Genomic DNA, 16171 nt, shown 5'->3' on the forward strand with positions numbered 1-16171 from the left:
ACTCAAACACAAAACTAAGGGGACTCCATTTGGAGTTGTAACCCACAGTGCCACAACCCTGGAGGATCCAGCAAATTCATAGAAAGGATATCTCTGTTATCCAATGCAATCTTTTGGTGTCAGTTAACTAGAAGTCAGTTGATTTAATTGTGTTTGGCTGCATCCACAGTTTCCAGGAACGCATGAGATACAGGTCTTACTGTATTGCTCTATGTTTGGCTCTATAATAAAGCAAAACATATTCATGATCGGACCAACTATACCTGTAAAAGAATACTCCAAATGCTGCAGGTCTTACTTGGATGAGAGAGGGGACAGTGGACAATACTGTAAGGTGTATTATAGTTTATTTCCAATATTAGTTGCTTAAATCCTCCCACCGCCACCACAAAATGGCTTAAAGTAGTTTGTGAAATAATACAATACAAACAAAAATCAGATTTAAAATATCAAATATCAAGTCAAATATATTTAAAAGTCAAATATCATCAAGAAACTGATAGCAAACATTGGGGTAATCATGCAAAAATAGAAATAGTTAGGAGGACTAATGATTTCAAAAGAGCTATTTATGTTGAGTCCTACTACTTCTGAACTCTGCAGCCCCCTTCTTCCTGCACCCTAAAAATCTTCTCCAGGGCACTGGGGTACCCTCTGGAGCAGATATTTGTCCCCAAAAAGGGGATATATTGGGGTGAGGAATGTCCAGGTGGCATTGAATAAGGAATCACACCATTAGACACGAAAGTAAAACATGGGATCTTGGTCAACATTAGACCATATAAAATCTAACAAGACATTTACCGTCTGCTACCTTCTGCACAACTTACCACTATTTTTCCCCCAGGCCCTTGACTTTGGACAGTTACACCCATCCATTGGTCTTCCTTGCTTTCTTTGCTCAGATCAGCTGCCAAAAAATAAAAGTAAACATAAACATTACAGAGTAGGTTGGTAGATTCTGTCTTTCAAAGTTTTGTTTTCTAGACCAAATCTGCAGTTTCTCACAAACAGCTATTTCAATGGAAAATCCACTGACCAAAGTCATGTCATACCTGAAACAATCTTTAGATGGCACTATTTGTCTACACATGGGACAAAGCCTAAACTCTTTTAATATTATATTCCCAGTGGCAGTATCAATTGTTATATTCAGTACAAGTGGGACCTGGGACAAAGTGTTGCATTGTCAGAGTGCTTCCTTTCTAGATTCCAGTCATTCCATCCCTCTCCTAAACTACAGCCTACAGTTTTAAATACCTAATAATATACCAAAGCAGTTTCCATTTCATTTCTACTGGTTGACATCTTCACTACTTATCTGGATATTTTTATTTTGTACGTCTAAAGTTATTTTGTATGTCTGTCATCTGCAACATTCCCCCTCAGCCTGCTGGTGCTTTTTGCATGCTGGTGATGCCCTTCTGACATAGACACAGTTGATTTAACCACATGACAATTCCCTATAAGTCATTCCTCATGGGTTGCATCCTTGGGGATCCTTCCATAATTTTGTTCACTAAACTGTTCTTCAGATTTTACTATAATTTTCATGCAAACATAGAGCATTCCTAGCATCTGGATATATTTGAGAAATTATCGTGACGGTTCCACCACTAATCTGGGGTTGTTTTGTTTCTGCTTGTACATGCACTGAAGAGACCAAAATTACTATTAGAGGCACCATTCTGACAGAATTGTGTATTTTACAGAAGGAGAAGACAGTGTGAGTGTGTGTATATGTAATGAGACCCTTTAAATAGCTAAATTTATTGGGCTCGGGCTGTGGCGCAGGCTGGAGAGCAACTGCAATGAATCACTGCAATGAATCACTTTGACCAGGAGGTCATGAGTTCGAGGCCCGCTCGGAGCCTATGTTTGTCTTGTCTTTGTTCTATGTTAAAAGGCATTGAATGTTTGCCTATATGTGTAATGTGATCCGCCCTGAGTCCCCTTCGGGGTGAGAAGGGTGGAATATAAATGCTGTAAATAAACAAATAATAAATAAATAAATAAATAAATAAATAAATTGTTTGAACACAGATACAGGAAGAAGACAAATATAGGAAGTTCTCCTGGAGACATACATGGAGCTTCCTTCTGTGGAACTTGCAGGATTATAACCAAGTTGTACCTTTTAATAGCATAATTAAGTGGCTCCATAGCAAACTTAATTTAATTAAACTTAATTAGAATTGGTTCAAATCCAGGGAGTGGGGTAAGCTCCCACTGTTAGCCCCAGCTTCTGCCAACCTAGCAGTTCAAAAACATATAAATGTGAGTAGATCAATAGCTACCGCTTTGGTGGGAAGGTAATGGCATTCCATGCAGTCATGCTGGCCACATGACCTTAGAGGTGTCTATGGACAACGCTGGCTCTTCCGCTTAGAAATGGAGATGAGCACCAACCCACAGAGTCAGACATGACTAGGCTTAATGTCAGGGAAAAACCTTTACCTTTACTATAGCACAGTTTATAACAAAAAAATAATTGCCAAGAGGTCCCAAGGATAAATGAAACACCAAGAAGAGACTGTCCCAGTAAATGTTTGAACTCTGGCTGGAGCAGAACAATTTAGGCCCCATCTACACTGATCGTTTAATGCAGTTGGAAGCTAGTTTCAAACTGCAGCTAGACAAACTCCCACAAAACCGTGCAAAAGAAGCCTTCAATGAGCATCAGTGCTCTGTGGTTTCGTGAAATCAAACTAGTCCCAGGATTTCCTATCAGATCATCTTCACAATGGAGCCACTTTAATCAATACCAGTTTGAAACTTCATTAAATGGTCAGTGAAGATGAGACCCTAGAGATATGGCTGCACTCACCTTCCTCATCAAATTTGATACGTGTACACGGAACATCTGGAGTTAAAATATCACAACTGTACAATCCTCCAGTTCTGTTGGCTAGCTGTGTCGGGAAAGCTTTCTGTCGAGGTGCTCCAACCAGCAACCTGTTGAGAGATGAAGAACAAAGTGAACTTGAGGAATCGAGAAACAGTATTTCAAAAAATGGCAAAGAAAGAAACCTAACTGTTGCAAAAAGTTTAAGAAAACAGCACATCATTTTATAATTATATAAATGGACTCTTTCTATATAAATTCTAGAAAGAAGACATTATTTTCCATTGACTGATTAACTGGCTCACTTTCAATACTTATATACTGATGTGTTTCATGATCCCTTAAATTTCAGTATCTGTTATTATTATTATGATACTCTTGTGCACAGGAAACACATACAGGAGCTAAGAAACATTTCATTCTTGGAGAGAAAATCACATAAAATGACTCTTTTTCTATCATAATGTGGAGAGAGGAGGGGTGGTATTCCTGTCCCCAGTGTCGCATATCAATTGTTGTAGTGGTGTGCCTTCAAGTTGATTCCAACTTATGGTGACCCTGCACCAAACTCATCATGAGTTTTTCTCATCAAAATCTCACTCTGGGTTCCACTCTGGGAGAAAGATGGCATACAGATACAATAAATAAATAGATTTGTTCAGAAGTTTTTAAAATACATAATTGAGTTCCATTGTTTTGTAAGGCAATTTCCTTTACTTTAAAAATGCCATTTGGAGCATTTACACAACTGGACCTCTTGATGACCTGCAAAAAAAGCAGGCATTAAATAACAAGGCTTCACACACACACACAACACAAACAGGGATTAACATTTGTATAATAAATTAAGCTGTCAGCACTATTTGGGGGACTTTTTGCAAACTCACAATTTAATAAAATGTAGACAAAACAGGAAAAAACCTGTTTAGCAGCATCTTGTAGGGAAAAAAAATATTGCCAAGTAATATTGCTGCTGATCCTCTATTGACTTCTCCTGAAACAACAGGCACATCTACACTGCAGAATGAATGATGTCTGACACCACTTTAACAACTGTAGTTTACTGCTATGGCTTCCTGGGAGTTGTAGTTTTATCACGTCTTTTGCCTTCTCTGCCAAAGAGTGTTGGTGCTTCATAAAACTACAATTCCATGTTCCCATAACACTGAGCCATAGCAGTTAAAGTGGTGTCAAAGTGCATTAATTCAACAGTGTAGGTCAGTGGTTCTTAACCTGTGGGTTCCCAGATGTTTTGGCCTTCAACTCCCAGAAATCCTAACACCTGGTAAACTGGCTGGGATTTCAGGGAGTTGTAGGCTAAAACACCTGAGGACCCACAGGTTGAGAACCACTGTTGAATTCATGCACTTTGACACCACTTTAACTGCTATGGCTCAGTGTTATGGGAACATGGGATTGTAGTTTTATGAAGCACCAACACTCTTTGGCAGAGAAGGCAAAAGACTGGTCTACTGGTGTAGATGCACCCTAACTTACAAAAAATGGCTTACAGGCATATAACAAAATTCAGAAAATTAACATAAATTTGCACAGTGTTCATCTACATGTGATCAAATATTCCTTCATCATGTATATTGAAAAGGCTGTTGGAAAAGCAAGGATTTTTTAAACAATAACAATGATCAATGGATCAAAATTAGGCAATGGAACAATGCTGAAGTAAGAAAAACTCTGCCATCCATCGTTTGGAATTGGATATATACTGGTGTTAATCATGATCAGCACAAACCAGGATCTTACACATAACTGATGCTCATGTATAAAAACATCATCTTCAGCATTGCACAACGATACAAATCAAGGTTACAAGCAGTGGAGTAAATTCAGTAGACAGGATAGGGGTTTTGGGTAGGAAGCACACAATATTAGAGCTCACTCCTGATACCTGAACCAGGGCTCATGCTGACAAGCATTCTCTCTGTACCAAGGCCCTCAATATAATTGTACTACTGGGATAATTGATAAATTTTCACAGATTACTTGGTAACTCTATCATAGGTTCATTTCTGTGACAGCTGTGTGACAAACCCTTGGCTTCTTTATCATGTCTCAAGATGAGAACAGCCACGTATTAAAGGCAACAAAATTAAAAGGGTATTTTTCTGCCTTGAATGGATGGCTCTTCTCATCTCTTCACATGATTAAGGAATTCTCGGTTTTTATTATATTCTGAGAACATACTGCTCTCAAAATCATTTAGCCTTCTTATTCAAGCCCACTAAAGTTATTAGTTACTATTATGGGTTCTTTTCTACCTTGAGTATATGTCATAAAAGGACTTCAGTTTCAGGAGAGAAGCAGATCTAGAGAAGCAGCTGTAATTCTTGCAGTGGTGTTTACAAAGTACTTTCCTCTGATCCACAGCTCTCCTGGTAATGATGAGCTACTACTCCCATCATTCTCAACCAGAAGAGCTATTGGTCATAGTAGTTGGGGGCAATGGGGCTGTAATCCAATCCATCTGGAAGGCGGCATGTTGAGAAATGCTATTAATGGTAAAACTACTAAATAAGGGAAGTATCTTGTGCTAATTTATGGTGCAGACGTAAGATATTAAATTTGTTTTTAAATTAAAAGAAGCATGATCTGAATGTTAGAATTTTCTGGATTTTAGGGAAAACTACCCAAAAACAGCAGAGCATCTAAAACACACAAAACAGGATACTTATAATTGAGCATTCAGCTCACAGAAAGCAGAGTGTGAAGTGTCATGTGGCTGTAAAGAACTTAGAGCTTAGAAGGCAAAGATCTTAAATCTTTAAAATCACAAACGATCAAAATATTATCAAAAATAATACCTAAATTTCTTAATAGTAAAGAACTGGGTCCTAGCTACTCTAAACTCCATCTTTTCTAGGGTTCAAAGAGAGGGAAAAATCTCCAAACATTACATATCTCCTGACATACAAGCAGAGAGAGATCTCAAATCACACAGCACACACAAAGATGTAAAAGTAGAAAGACACAGACAAAAGGCATGCATTTGCAAAGAATCCATTCTGCACAACTAATCAGTATGAGAGCAGAAACAGAGAGGAGAGAAGAAATCGATACAGTAGAGCAGTGGTTCCCAAACGTATTTGGCCTACCGCCCCCTTTCCAGAAAAAATATTACTCAGCCCCCCCTGGAAAGGGGGCGTGGCTTAGGGGGTGGGCGTGGCTCCTGCTCAAGAGGGCGGGGCTGAGTCCAAGATGCAGGGCTGGGAGGGGGTGGTGGGTGGGGCCACAAATGGGCGGCCAGGACTGGGATGGGCGGAGTTACGAGCTCTGAGACAGGGCTGAGCTTCTATCTGTGTCCTGCGGCACCTGCCAGGACATAGGGGGTGGGGCTAGAGGAGGGGGTGTGGCCTCTTCCCAAGTGCCTGACGGGGCTGAACCTCTATGCCCCGCCCCCGTGTTCTAACAAGTGCCTCAGGGGAGGTATTCAGAGGCTCAGCCCTGTCTCACGCCCTTGGGAAGAGTCCCCTCCCCTAGCCCCACCCTTTAGTCCTAAAAGGCCTCTCAGGAGAGGTATACAGGCTCAACCCTGTCTCGGGTTATTGGGAAGAAGCCACGCCCACTCTTCTAGCTCTGTGTCCTAACAGGCGCCTCAGGGGCTCAGCCCTGTCTCCGGCACTTGAGAAGAGGCCCCTCCCCTCCCCTGGCCTTGACCCCGAGTCCTAATAGGTGTCATCACTGCCCCCCTGGATGGCTGGAGCGCCCAACAGGGGGCGGTAGCGCCCACTTTGGGAATCACTGCAGTAGAGTCTCGCTTATCCAACGTTCCGTATTATCCAACACAGTTTGCCTTTTAGTAGTCAGTATTTTTGTAGTCAGTGTTTTTAATACATTGCAATGTTTTGGTGCTAAATTCGTAAATACAGTAATTACTACATAACATTACCATGTATTGAACTGCTTTTTCTGTCTATTTGTTGTAAAACATGATGTTTTGATGCTTAATTTGTAAAATCATAATGTAATTTGATGTTTAATCGGCTTTTCCTCAATCCCTCATTATCCAATATTTTTGCTTATCCAACGTTCTGCCGGCCCGTTTATGTTGGATAAGCAAGACTCTACTGTACATTCCAACTGTCATTCAGGAGACAGGAGGAAGGCATTAGCTCAACATATTCCTAAACTAACGAACTACTCTTCATTGAGAACTGCAGATTTCGGCAGTGTGGGGCCCACTGAGCACTATATATTCACATTTTTATATGTATGAGTACATAGGTAAAGGTAAAGGTTTCCCCTGACATTAAGTCCAGTCATGTCTGACTCTGGGGGTTGGTGCTCATCTCCATTTCTAAGCCGAAGAACCGGCGTTGCCCATAGACACCTCCAAGGTCATGTGGCCGGCATGACTGCGTGGAGCACCGTTACCTTCCCGCCGGAGTGGTACCTATTGATCTACTCACATTGGCATGTTTTCAAACTGCTAAGTTGGCAGAAGCTGGAGCAACAGCGGGCGCTCATTCCGCTACCGGGATTTGAATCTGGGACCTTTCGGTCTGCAAGTTCAGCAGCTCAGTGCTTTAACACACTTTGCCACCGGGGCTCCTTGTATGAGTACATACCCTGTTTCCCCGAAAATACGACAGGGTCTTATATTAATTTTTGCTCCCAAAGATGCACTAGGTCTTATTTTCAGGAGATGTCTTATTTTTCCATGAAGAAGAGCTCACATTTATTGTTGAACAACAAAATGAACATTTATTATATACTGTAAAGTAGTTGTCATCACAAACCAGCATAACCAGACAAACTATGAATCCTATCAAGAATTTCTTGTTACTACCATTATTTACATGTGCAACAATCTATGGTACCTCTTGCAGTTTAGGTTTCACAAGGTTTCCACGCTGATTTCTCTCTATTCTAGTTTCAATGTAGTCATGAATGATGAATAATATAATATACTATAATAATAATATGATAATATAATAATAATATAATGATATACAATATATTAATGAGATAATATAATAATGGGATATAAAAATAACAGAATATGATAATAATATGGTATTAATAGGATAATATAATAATGGGATATAATAACAGAATAGCATAATAATATAATAATAATAGAATAATATAATAGAATAATAGAATGGAATAGAATGATATAAAATATATTAATAGGATAACATAATATGGAATATAATAATAAAACAGAATATGCTAATAATAATAAAATAATAATATGATAATATAATAGAATAATAGTATAGAATATAATGATATAAAATATATTAATAGGATAATATAAAATAGAATATAATAACAGAATAATATAATAATATGAAAATATAATAGAATAATAATATAATGATATAATAATAATAATAGAAAAAATATAATATAATGATATAAAATATATTAATAGGATAATATAATAATGGGATATAATAATAGTAACAGATATGATGATAATAATATGGTAATAGAATAATAGTATAAAATAATCAGTTTCATGGCATAGGATTGGAATAAGGATGAGAGGAGAATCCCTATGCGTCCTGTACCTTTAAGAAACAGAAAGAGCAGGAAAGCCCTCTTCCTTCCTTCCCTCCCACCCTCCCTTGCCCTGGCTCCAGGAGCCAATCAGAAGCCATGGGGGCAAAGGGAGCAGGGCCAGGAACGGAGCCTTCTCTCGGAAGGAAGAAACGGCAGCGCAGCAGCAGCCACGGAGGCTGGGGGACAGGCAAGGCAAGGCAAGGCAAGGCAAGGCAAGGCAAGGCAAGGCAAGGCAAGGCAAGGCAAGGCCAGCAAGCACTTTCTCTCCCTCCCTCCCGTATGTATGAATGAGTGCTGCTTCTGCCCTGCAGCCATGCTTCCCAATGGAACTCTGCTGCAGCCTTAATTGCTAGGTCTTACTTTCAGGGGAGGCCTTATATTTGGCAATCCCCCCAAACCCCTGCTAGGTCTTATTCTTTGGGGAGGTCTTATTTTCGGGGAAACACGGTAGGTAAAGGTAAAGCTTTCCCCTGAAGTTAAGTCCAGTCATTTCTGACTCTGGGGGTTGGTGCTCATCTCCATTTCTAAGCCGAAGAGCCGGCGTTGTCCGTAGACACCTCCAATGTCATGTGGCCAGCATGACTGCATAGAGCACCGTTACCTTCCTGCCGGAGCAGTACCTATTTATCTACTCACATTGGCATGTTTTCGAACTGACAGACAGCTACAAATAGATACATTTCAAAGTCCATATCACTATAATCTTCATATACAGATATAGATGTTGATAAAAATGCAGACAGATAAAGATGAATAGAGATAGGATATAAATAGATATGTAATCTAATTATTCAGTTATCTATGCAAGTGCACAATAGTTAATGAAGTTGATGTACTTCTGAGCCTTCTTTCTTTAACAGAAAATTTAGTACTGGGAAAGGAATGACATAGTGAGAAGATTCTCACCTCTATGAACACATGCATGGCTATCTCTATAAATGCAACAGCACAGTTTTGCACAGCACTCAAAGCTATGTATACATGAGCAGTCAGCAAAGCAGTCAGTAGAGGAAGGGCGCTAGGAATATAAGAACCTCTCTCACTCAGAGACAGTCTTCTTAATAAATGAGATCTAGAGAGAGATTGTTCACCAATTTTGAGATAAGGCTAACCAGAATATGTGAAGCTAGGTGGAAGGGCAACATGATTATCACATGATATTTTTGTCATGTTAGCAATGTGTGAAAGGGGTGAAACTGTTCATACTTTTACCTAGAGCCTTCACTTTCCTGTCTTGCCCATTAAATTACATACAAGTCACACAATTACTATGTAGATCATATATTCATCATTTGTTTGTGGTTATGACTCAGGAAACTGCTTCCGCTTTTGTAATAACATTCATTACCAAAGCCCGCTGGTTATGAATTTAGCTACCTTACACACAATCCTGTGTCATCACCTACATACCTAACACTGCCTGTCCATACTGGCCACACACTCACCACAGGTGGCCCAATGTCCTTCTAGCAGCACAGACTATACCACCCATCTGTCATTGGAAAATTACATTTTCAATGTCTCCTCTCCATATACAACTCATCTATCTATACATATAATAAAAGTCAAAATCTGTTTGTGTGTATGTGGCACGGGTGTCTGCTCACACAGACAGCTTCTGGTCTTCACAAACAGGCTGTGGTGTGCTGTGGAGCCACCAAGTCACTCTCTCCCAGGACATTGCAGGTTACAGCGAGCACATCCCAGTGTTCCTTTCTCTCTCCATTTGCATGATCCCGCCCACTGCCTTTCTCTTAACCCTTTCCTACTCATTCCTATGACACACAGCAAACAGAGGAATTGATTGGCAACTGAACATACTGGAGAGATCTGGGGAGAATTCACCATGATTTATAGGAAGTGTAGGGACTGGTATGTATAGTTCACCTGCAATCTAAGAGCCCTCTGAACCTCACCAACGATGGACCTGGAACTCACTTGATACACAGACCCAACATGGCCAAATTTGTATACTGCCGGGGTTTGGAAGTGATTGACCTTGACATCCAGGAGTTACAGTTCACATGTATTCAGAGAACACTGAACCCATCTGATGACGGATATGGACCAAACTTGGCACACAAATTCAACATGGCCAGTTGGGAATACTGGTAGACTTTGGAGGTGATTGACCTTTATATCTGGGAGTTATAGTTCACCTGTATTCCGTGAGCCCTCTGAATCCCAGCAATGACGGATCTGAACCAAACTTGGCACAGAGACCCAATGCTGCCAACTTGGGGTGACTGACCTTGGCATCAGAGAGTTATAGTTCACCCTTATTCAGAGAACACTGAACCCAGCAAGTGATGGATCTAGACCAAACTTAGCACACAGAATCAACATGGCCAACTGTGAATACTGGCAGGCTTTGCGGGTGATTGACCTTGGCACAAGAGATTCAAAATTCACCCTTATTCAGAGAACACTGAACCCAGCAAATGATGGATCTGGACCAAACTTGGCACACAGAATCAACATGGCCAACTGTGAATACGGGCAGGCTTTGTGGGTGATTGACCTTGGCACAAGAGATTCAAAGTTCACCCTTATACAGAGAACACTGAACCCAGCAAGTGATGGATCTGGACTAAACTTGGCACACAGAACCAACATGTGAATACTGGCAGGCTTTGCAGGTGACTGACCTTGGCACAAGAGATTTATAGTTCATCTGTATACAAAGAACACTGAACCCAGCAAGTGATGGATCTGGACCAAACCTGGCAGACCGACCCAACATGGCCAACTGTGAATACTGGCAAAGTTTGGGGAGGACTGACGCAGGATTTTTGAGAATTGCAGTTTACACACATCCTTTTTAATTTTTTAATGTGAGCATTCATAAAAACAACAAAAAAGACTGAGCTTTTTTTCTGAGGCATAGTGTAACATATGACCAAACTATTATCTAATATCCAAAAACAAACAAGGCCCTTAACAAATAACTGGGGCATCGCCAGGTACCCAAGCTAGTCTCAAATAAAACAACAAGAACTTAGCAGGGCAAAGGGTAGAGGAAGTCCCCTTCTTCCTGGAGCGTTGATAATCTTCTATCAACTGATGCTTTTTAACATTGAGCAACATTCAGATATGGCCCCATCTGCAGTCCAAACTGTTAAAGTTCTTTCTATTATCTCAGAATTTTATCATGTTTCTTTGTTTTTTAGCATGCCCTGATAAGATCCTTGATGAGAACATAGCTTCAGTCCCATTTATTGCATCAACCTGTCCTTTAGGATCGCTGAAAAAACCAGATAATGACAAAACATTTCTTAGTTTTATTAAGTCTGGCTAGCTACCTCTCTCCTCCTTCATGCCATACATTCCAACCATCCCAATATTGCAAGTACAGTCTCTGATTAATCTTTGGTCCTTCTACTTTTTCCATCTCCTTTGAAAAGTCCCAATGTCTGTTTTCTCATCCCGCTTTCTCCTTTTCTCCTCAGCATATTTCAATTGCTTCAAATTGAATCCAAAGCCCCAAAGTAATTTTCACTCAGTTGATTCAGCAGGGAGAGAAAAGAGGGGAAGGAATCCGGAACTTCCCAGTAGACTCAAGCAAAAGCACATTGCTGCAGCCTCTCTTCACTTGTGAGATTTTCCTCATTGATAAGGTTTGCTGTCTTGACACAACTCCAATGTTGCTAACCATGTGTCCTAGCTTTCACCTGTGAAATGTGATTGAGGACCACATGCTCCTTTGAAAAGAGACAAGCGAAAATTCCCCCCCCCCCCCCCCAAAGCAGCAGAGCCTCAGAAAATTACTTTTGGAGCAATGTCTCCCTCCAACCAACTTCAAGAGGAGTGATGTTCCCTAGGATCATTTTCACTTGTAACCAAAATAGGACGGAAAGTGAAAGCAATGCATTCTGGAGAAACTGAAACAGGTTGTGGTATTTTTAACCAAAGAATGGGAGAGTACAAGAAAACAAGAAGGATGAATACAACAAGCCCTCCCACTCCTTCTGAACAGGGAGGAGAGGTTAAAAGGTGACCAAACCCATCCCTAACTATAATAATTTGATGAGAGAAATGTTGGGTGGGGGACTAAAAAATGTACTGAAGATGGAAGACATCTGCTAACAGGTACAATGTGCTTACATACACACTGCAAAGGAAGACTGAAAAACGATTGTTAAATCAGTGTTTTCTCCAAGGCCAAATGGGAATGTAAGAGCTGGGAACCAGGGCAGTGAAAACAACATTTCTGACTTTCACACAGACATTCTGCGTACACATGAAGCAAGAGGTGTGAGCCCTTTCTAGAATACAACTTTCAAGTCTTGCATTGTGTAAGTGTGTGATTGTAGTCTGGGAACAGTTGTACCTCAGTGGAAGACCTTCACACAAAATTTGACCAGAAAAAAAGCTATGGACAAAAAAAGGGGTAAATCAAAAACTTTTGGAATTGGGAAAATCTACATGACAGCAAAGGGCCATGTGGAAACTGCATGCAGCCCATATTACATAGGCTGCATACAGTGTACAAAATGAATAATTCCCATACATGGTCTAGAGCAGGGGTCCTCAAACTTTTAAAGCAGAGGGCCGGTCCACAATCCCTCAGACTGTGGAGGGGCCGAATTATCATTTGGGGGAAAAAACTGAACAAATTCCTATGCACACTGAACATATCTTATTTGTAGTGCAAAACAACAACAATAACAATGAAAGAACAATACAATATTTAAAAATGAAAATAATTTTAACCAACATAAACCTATCAGGATTTCAATAGGAAGTGTGGGCCTGCTTCTGGCCAATGAGATAGTCAGGTTAATTAGGATTGTTGTTGTTATGATTGAGCCTCGTGGCTCTGTTTCTGACAGGCGTGGGCGTAAGACTCCTCGAGAGTCGGATACTCTCGAGGAGCGAGAGAGAAAAAGACTGCGAGACATATTTGCAGCACCCTCTGACGAAGAGTCTTTCGAAGGGTTCACGGAGAGAATGGAGGAAGGGCTGGTTAGCTCAGAGGAGGATGAGATGGATTGGACTCGGGTAAGGGAGGAATTGGGGGCCACTGGCCATGATGGGGCAGAAGATGAATGGGGACCTTCAGGATTAGACCCATGGCGTAGCTGGAGGGATGGGACGGGATCCACAGCTGGAGATGCTGTTGGGCGTAGTCAGAGGTGTTCCAGCTCTGACGAGGAAAGTGATGAGGAAACGCCCGGGTTAAGGAGGACAGCTGACAGTGATGAAGATTTGTAACTGGCATAAAATGGGGCTTGGGAGCAATTGCAAATTGCGTCGGGCAAGGTAATCTGGGCAAACGCTTGGGATTCGTGTGTGTGTGTGGGACGCTTCCCTGAAGACTTGTGTACTTTCCTGTGCTGAGACGTAAGTTGATTGGAATCCAGGGTCAGACGGCGGGAGGGATTGTGTGGGCATTTGTTTGTGCAAACCTGTGCTTACTCTTATTAGCTTGACCTTCCGTCGTCTTCTTGACGGACGCCATCTCCTGCTTTGAGAACTCGGACTGAACTGACCACGGCTTGTCTTCCCCCCTTCTTGGACTTGGAAAAACTACAAACGTCTGCTTCTGGCTTTGATCTACGGAACGGAACTGGTCTACTCTACTGCTAAAATCCCTGGCTGAATTGTTCGTGTTGGAATCCTGTCTGCTGTGTGTGTGTGTGGGAGCGACGCAAGTTACTCTAAACACAGTGTTGGCAGCAGAGAGGAATCTGCTGCCAATTAGTTGCATTCTTTATCTTTTGTTCCTTGGCTTTCGTTTTGTTTATACCCAGGCTGAAGAAAGCAGTTTGTTTTTACCCGGATTAAACTCCGGTTTAATCCGGTTTACCTTTTGAACATTTACTTTTGCCCCTTTTTGCTCCTAAAGGCAAAAATTGCCTGGCCCTTGTGTTTTACGGGCATTTTTGAGTTCTGTAATCTAATAAACTCTGTTACTTTGAATCTTGTGGCGTTCTGTCCTTGACAGATTGCCCGACGCCCATAAAAGGTTTATTGCAGCAATAAACCCGTCAGGAAGACGATGGATGAGTTAAGAGCCAAATTAGACCAATTGCAAACGGCTTTTACCGTTAGCCAAACCGCTCATGCCGTGAAAGGACATGTTTTGACTCCTGAACGTTTTGACGGAACCAGGTGCAAGTTGCCAACCTTTTTGGCACAAGTGGAGCTTTATTTTTCTCAGCTCAGTGCTCATGCTTTTCCCACAGACACTAGCAAGGTGGCCTTTATTTTGAGTTTGTTGACCGGTCCCGCAGGACAATGGGCCACTAATTTAATTTTGGGAAATGACCCAGTCAAGGACAATTTGAATAATTTCAAAAAATTGTTAACTGATACTTTTGGGGATCCTCTCCGCACGGAGAACGCTGGGTGGGCTCTGTATCGGTTGAAACAGGGAAAGGGGACTGTTTTGGATTACTTGAATAAGTTTAACCTGTATCGCCATCAGCTGGATTGGGGGGAAAATGCATTCATGCTTTTATTTACTGCCGGGTTAAATGATATGCTCCAGGATGAACTAGCACGCTTGGAGCCGGCTGAAAGCTGGGACGCCTTAGTAGCTAAGGTGCTGCGTTTAGACGCAAGGTTCGAGGCTCGTAAACATTCAAAAGCAATGTGTGCGCCACCCATGCATGTAACCAGGGCACCTGTGGTGATGGGGGAAGAGCCCATGGAGCTTGGGGTCTTTAAAAAGCTGTCTACAGAGGAAAAGAGCCGTAGGAGGCAGCTGGGCTTGTGTTTGTACTGTGGGAATGCTGGGCATTTTGCCAAAAGTTGTAATGTGAAACCTTCCCAGCTTTCGGGAAAAGGCCAGCCCTAGTGCGACGTGAGTCCAACGCACTAGGGCTCCTCAAGCAGTCAACTGAGGGGAGGAAGCATGTTTTCGTACCCATTACATTATCTGTTGGGGGAAGGGAACTTGTTTCTACTCTGGCACTGCTGGACTCAGGGGCCACGGTCTCTTATGTAGATATTGAGTTTGCTAAGAAGCATGGCATTCCTAAGGTGCGCAAAGCATGCGACGTGTGGGTGGAAGGAGCAGATGGGAGACTGCTGGAGACTGGGGTGGTTAACCAGGAAACCTCAGCAGTAACGTGGGAGGTGCAGGGAGTAACGGGAACGTTTGTGTGGGATATTACGAGCTTGCCTAGATATGATGTGATCCTGGGGATGGATTGGCTAGCTGTAGTAAACCCACAAGTAGATTGGGCAACACGTAAAGTGATTTTAAAGAGGCAGGATTGTTGCACTCTAAATGTTACTCATTCTGATATGGAGGGAGTGCCTGCTGAGTATGGGGAGTTCTCTGATGTATTTTGTAAAAAAGAAGCGGACAAATTACCACCGCACAGGCCGTATGATTGCGCCATCAAGTTGGCAGAAGGTGCGAAACTGCCAGCAGGGAGGCTGTATGCCTTGACTGTACCGGAAAGGCAAGCTTTGCGGGAGTTTCTAGATGAAAATTTAGCCAAGGGGTTTATTCGCCCATCTAGTTCTCCAACTGCGGCACCAGTATTCTTTGTAGCCAAAAAGACTGGGGAACTTAGGCTGGTCTGCGACTATCGGATCCTAAACAAATACACCATTCGGGATAGGTACCCGCTCCCTTTAATCTCGGAACTGTTATCAAGGGTGCAAGGGGCTAAGGTCTTTACCAAGCTTGACCTGCGGGGGGCCTATAACTTAATCCGTATACGGGAAGGGGATGAATGGAAGACGGCATTTAACACGTGTTTCGGATGCCACGAGTTCCGAGTCATGCCTTTTGGGCTTTGTAATGCTCCTGCGGTCTTCCAGAGGTTCATGAACGATGTGTTC

General features: G+C 41.9%; 1 protein-coding gene across 5 annotated transcripts in view; it reads right to left on the bottom strand.

Moving 5' to 3' along the window:
* Positions 1-16171, bottom strand: part of itga6 (integrin subunit alpha 6) — a 96655-nt gene that overhangs the window by 45792 nt on the left and 34692 nt on the right. For all 5 annotated transcript variants that reach the window (XM_062969182.1, XM_062969185.1, XM_062969181.1 and 2 more), the window contains exons 2-3: positions 2828-2955; positions 831-910 (exon numbers count right to left, since the gene is read on the bottom strand). In XM_062969182.1, the coding sequence (XP_062825252.1) occupies positions 831-910; positions 2828-2955 (208 nt within the window). The remainder of the gene's footprint in view (positions 1-830; positions 911-2827; positions 2956-16171) is intronic.

This window comes from Anolis carolinensis, chromosome 1 (assembly GCF_035594765.1).
Source record: "Anolis carolinensis isolate JA03-04 chromosome 1, rAnoCar3.1.pri, whole genome shotgun sequence".
Classification (NCBI taxonomy): Eukaryota; Metazoa; Chordata; class Lepidosauria; order Squamata; family Dactyloidae; genus Anolis; species Anolis carolinensis.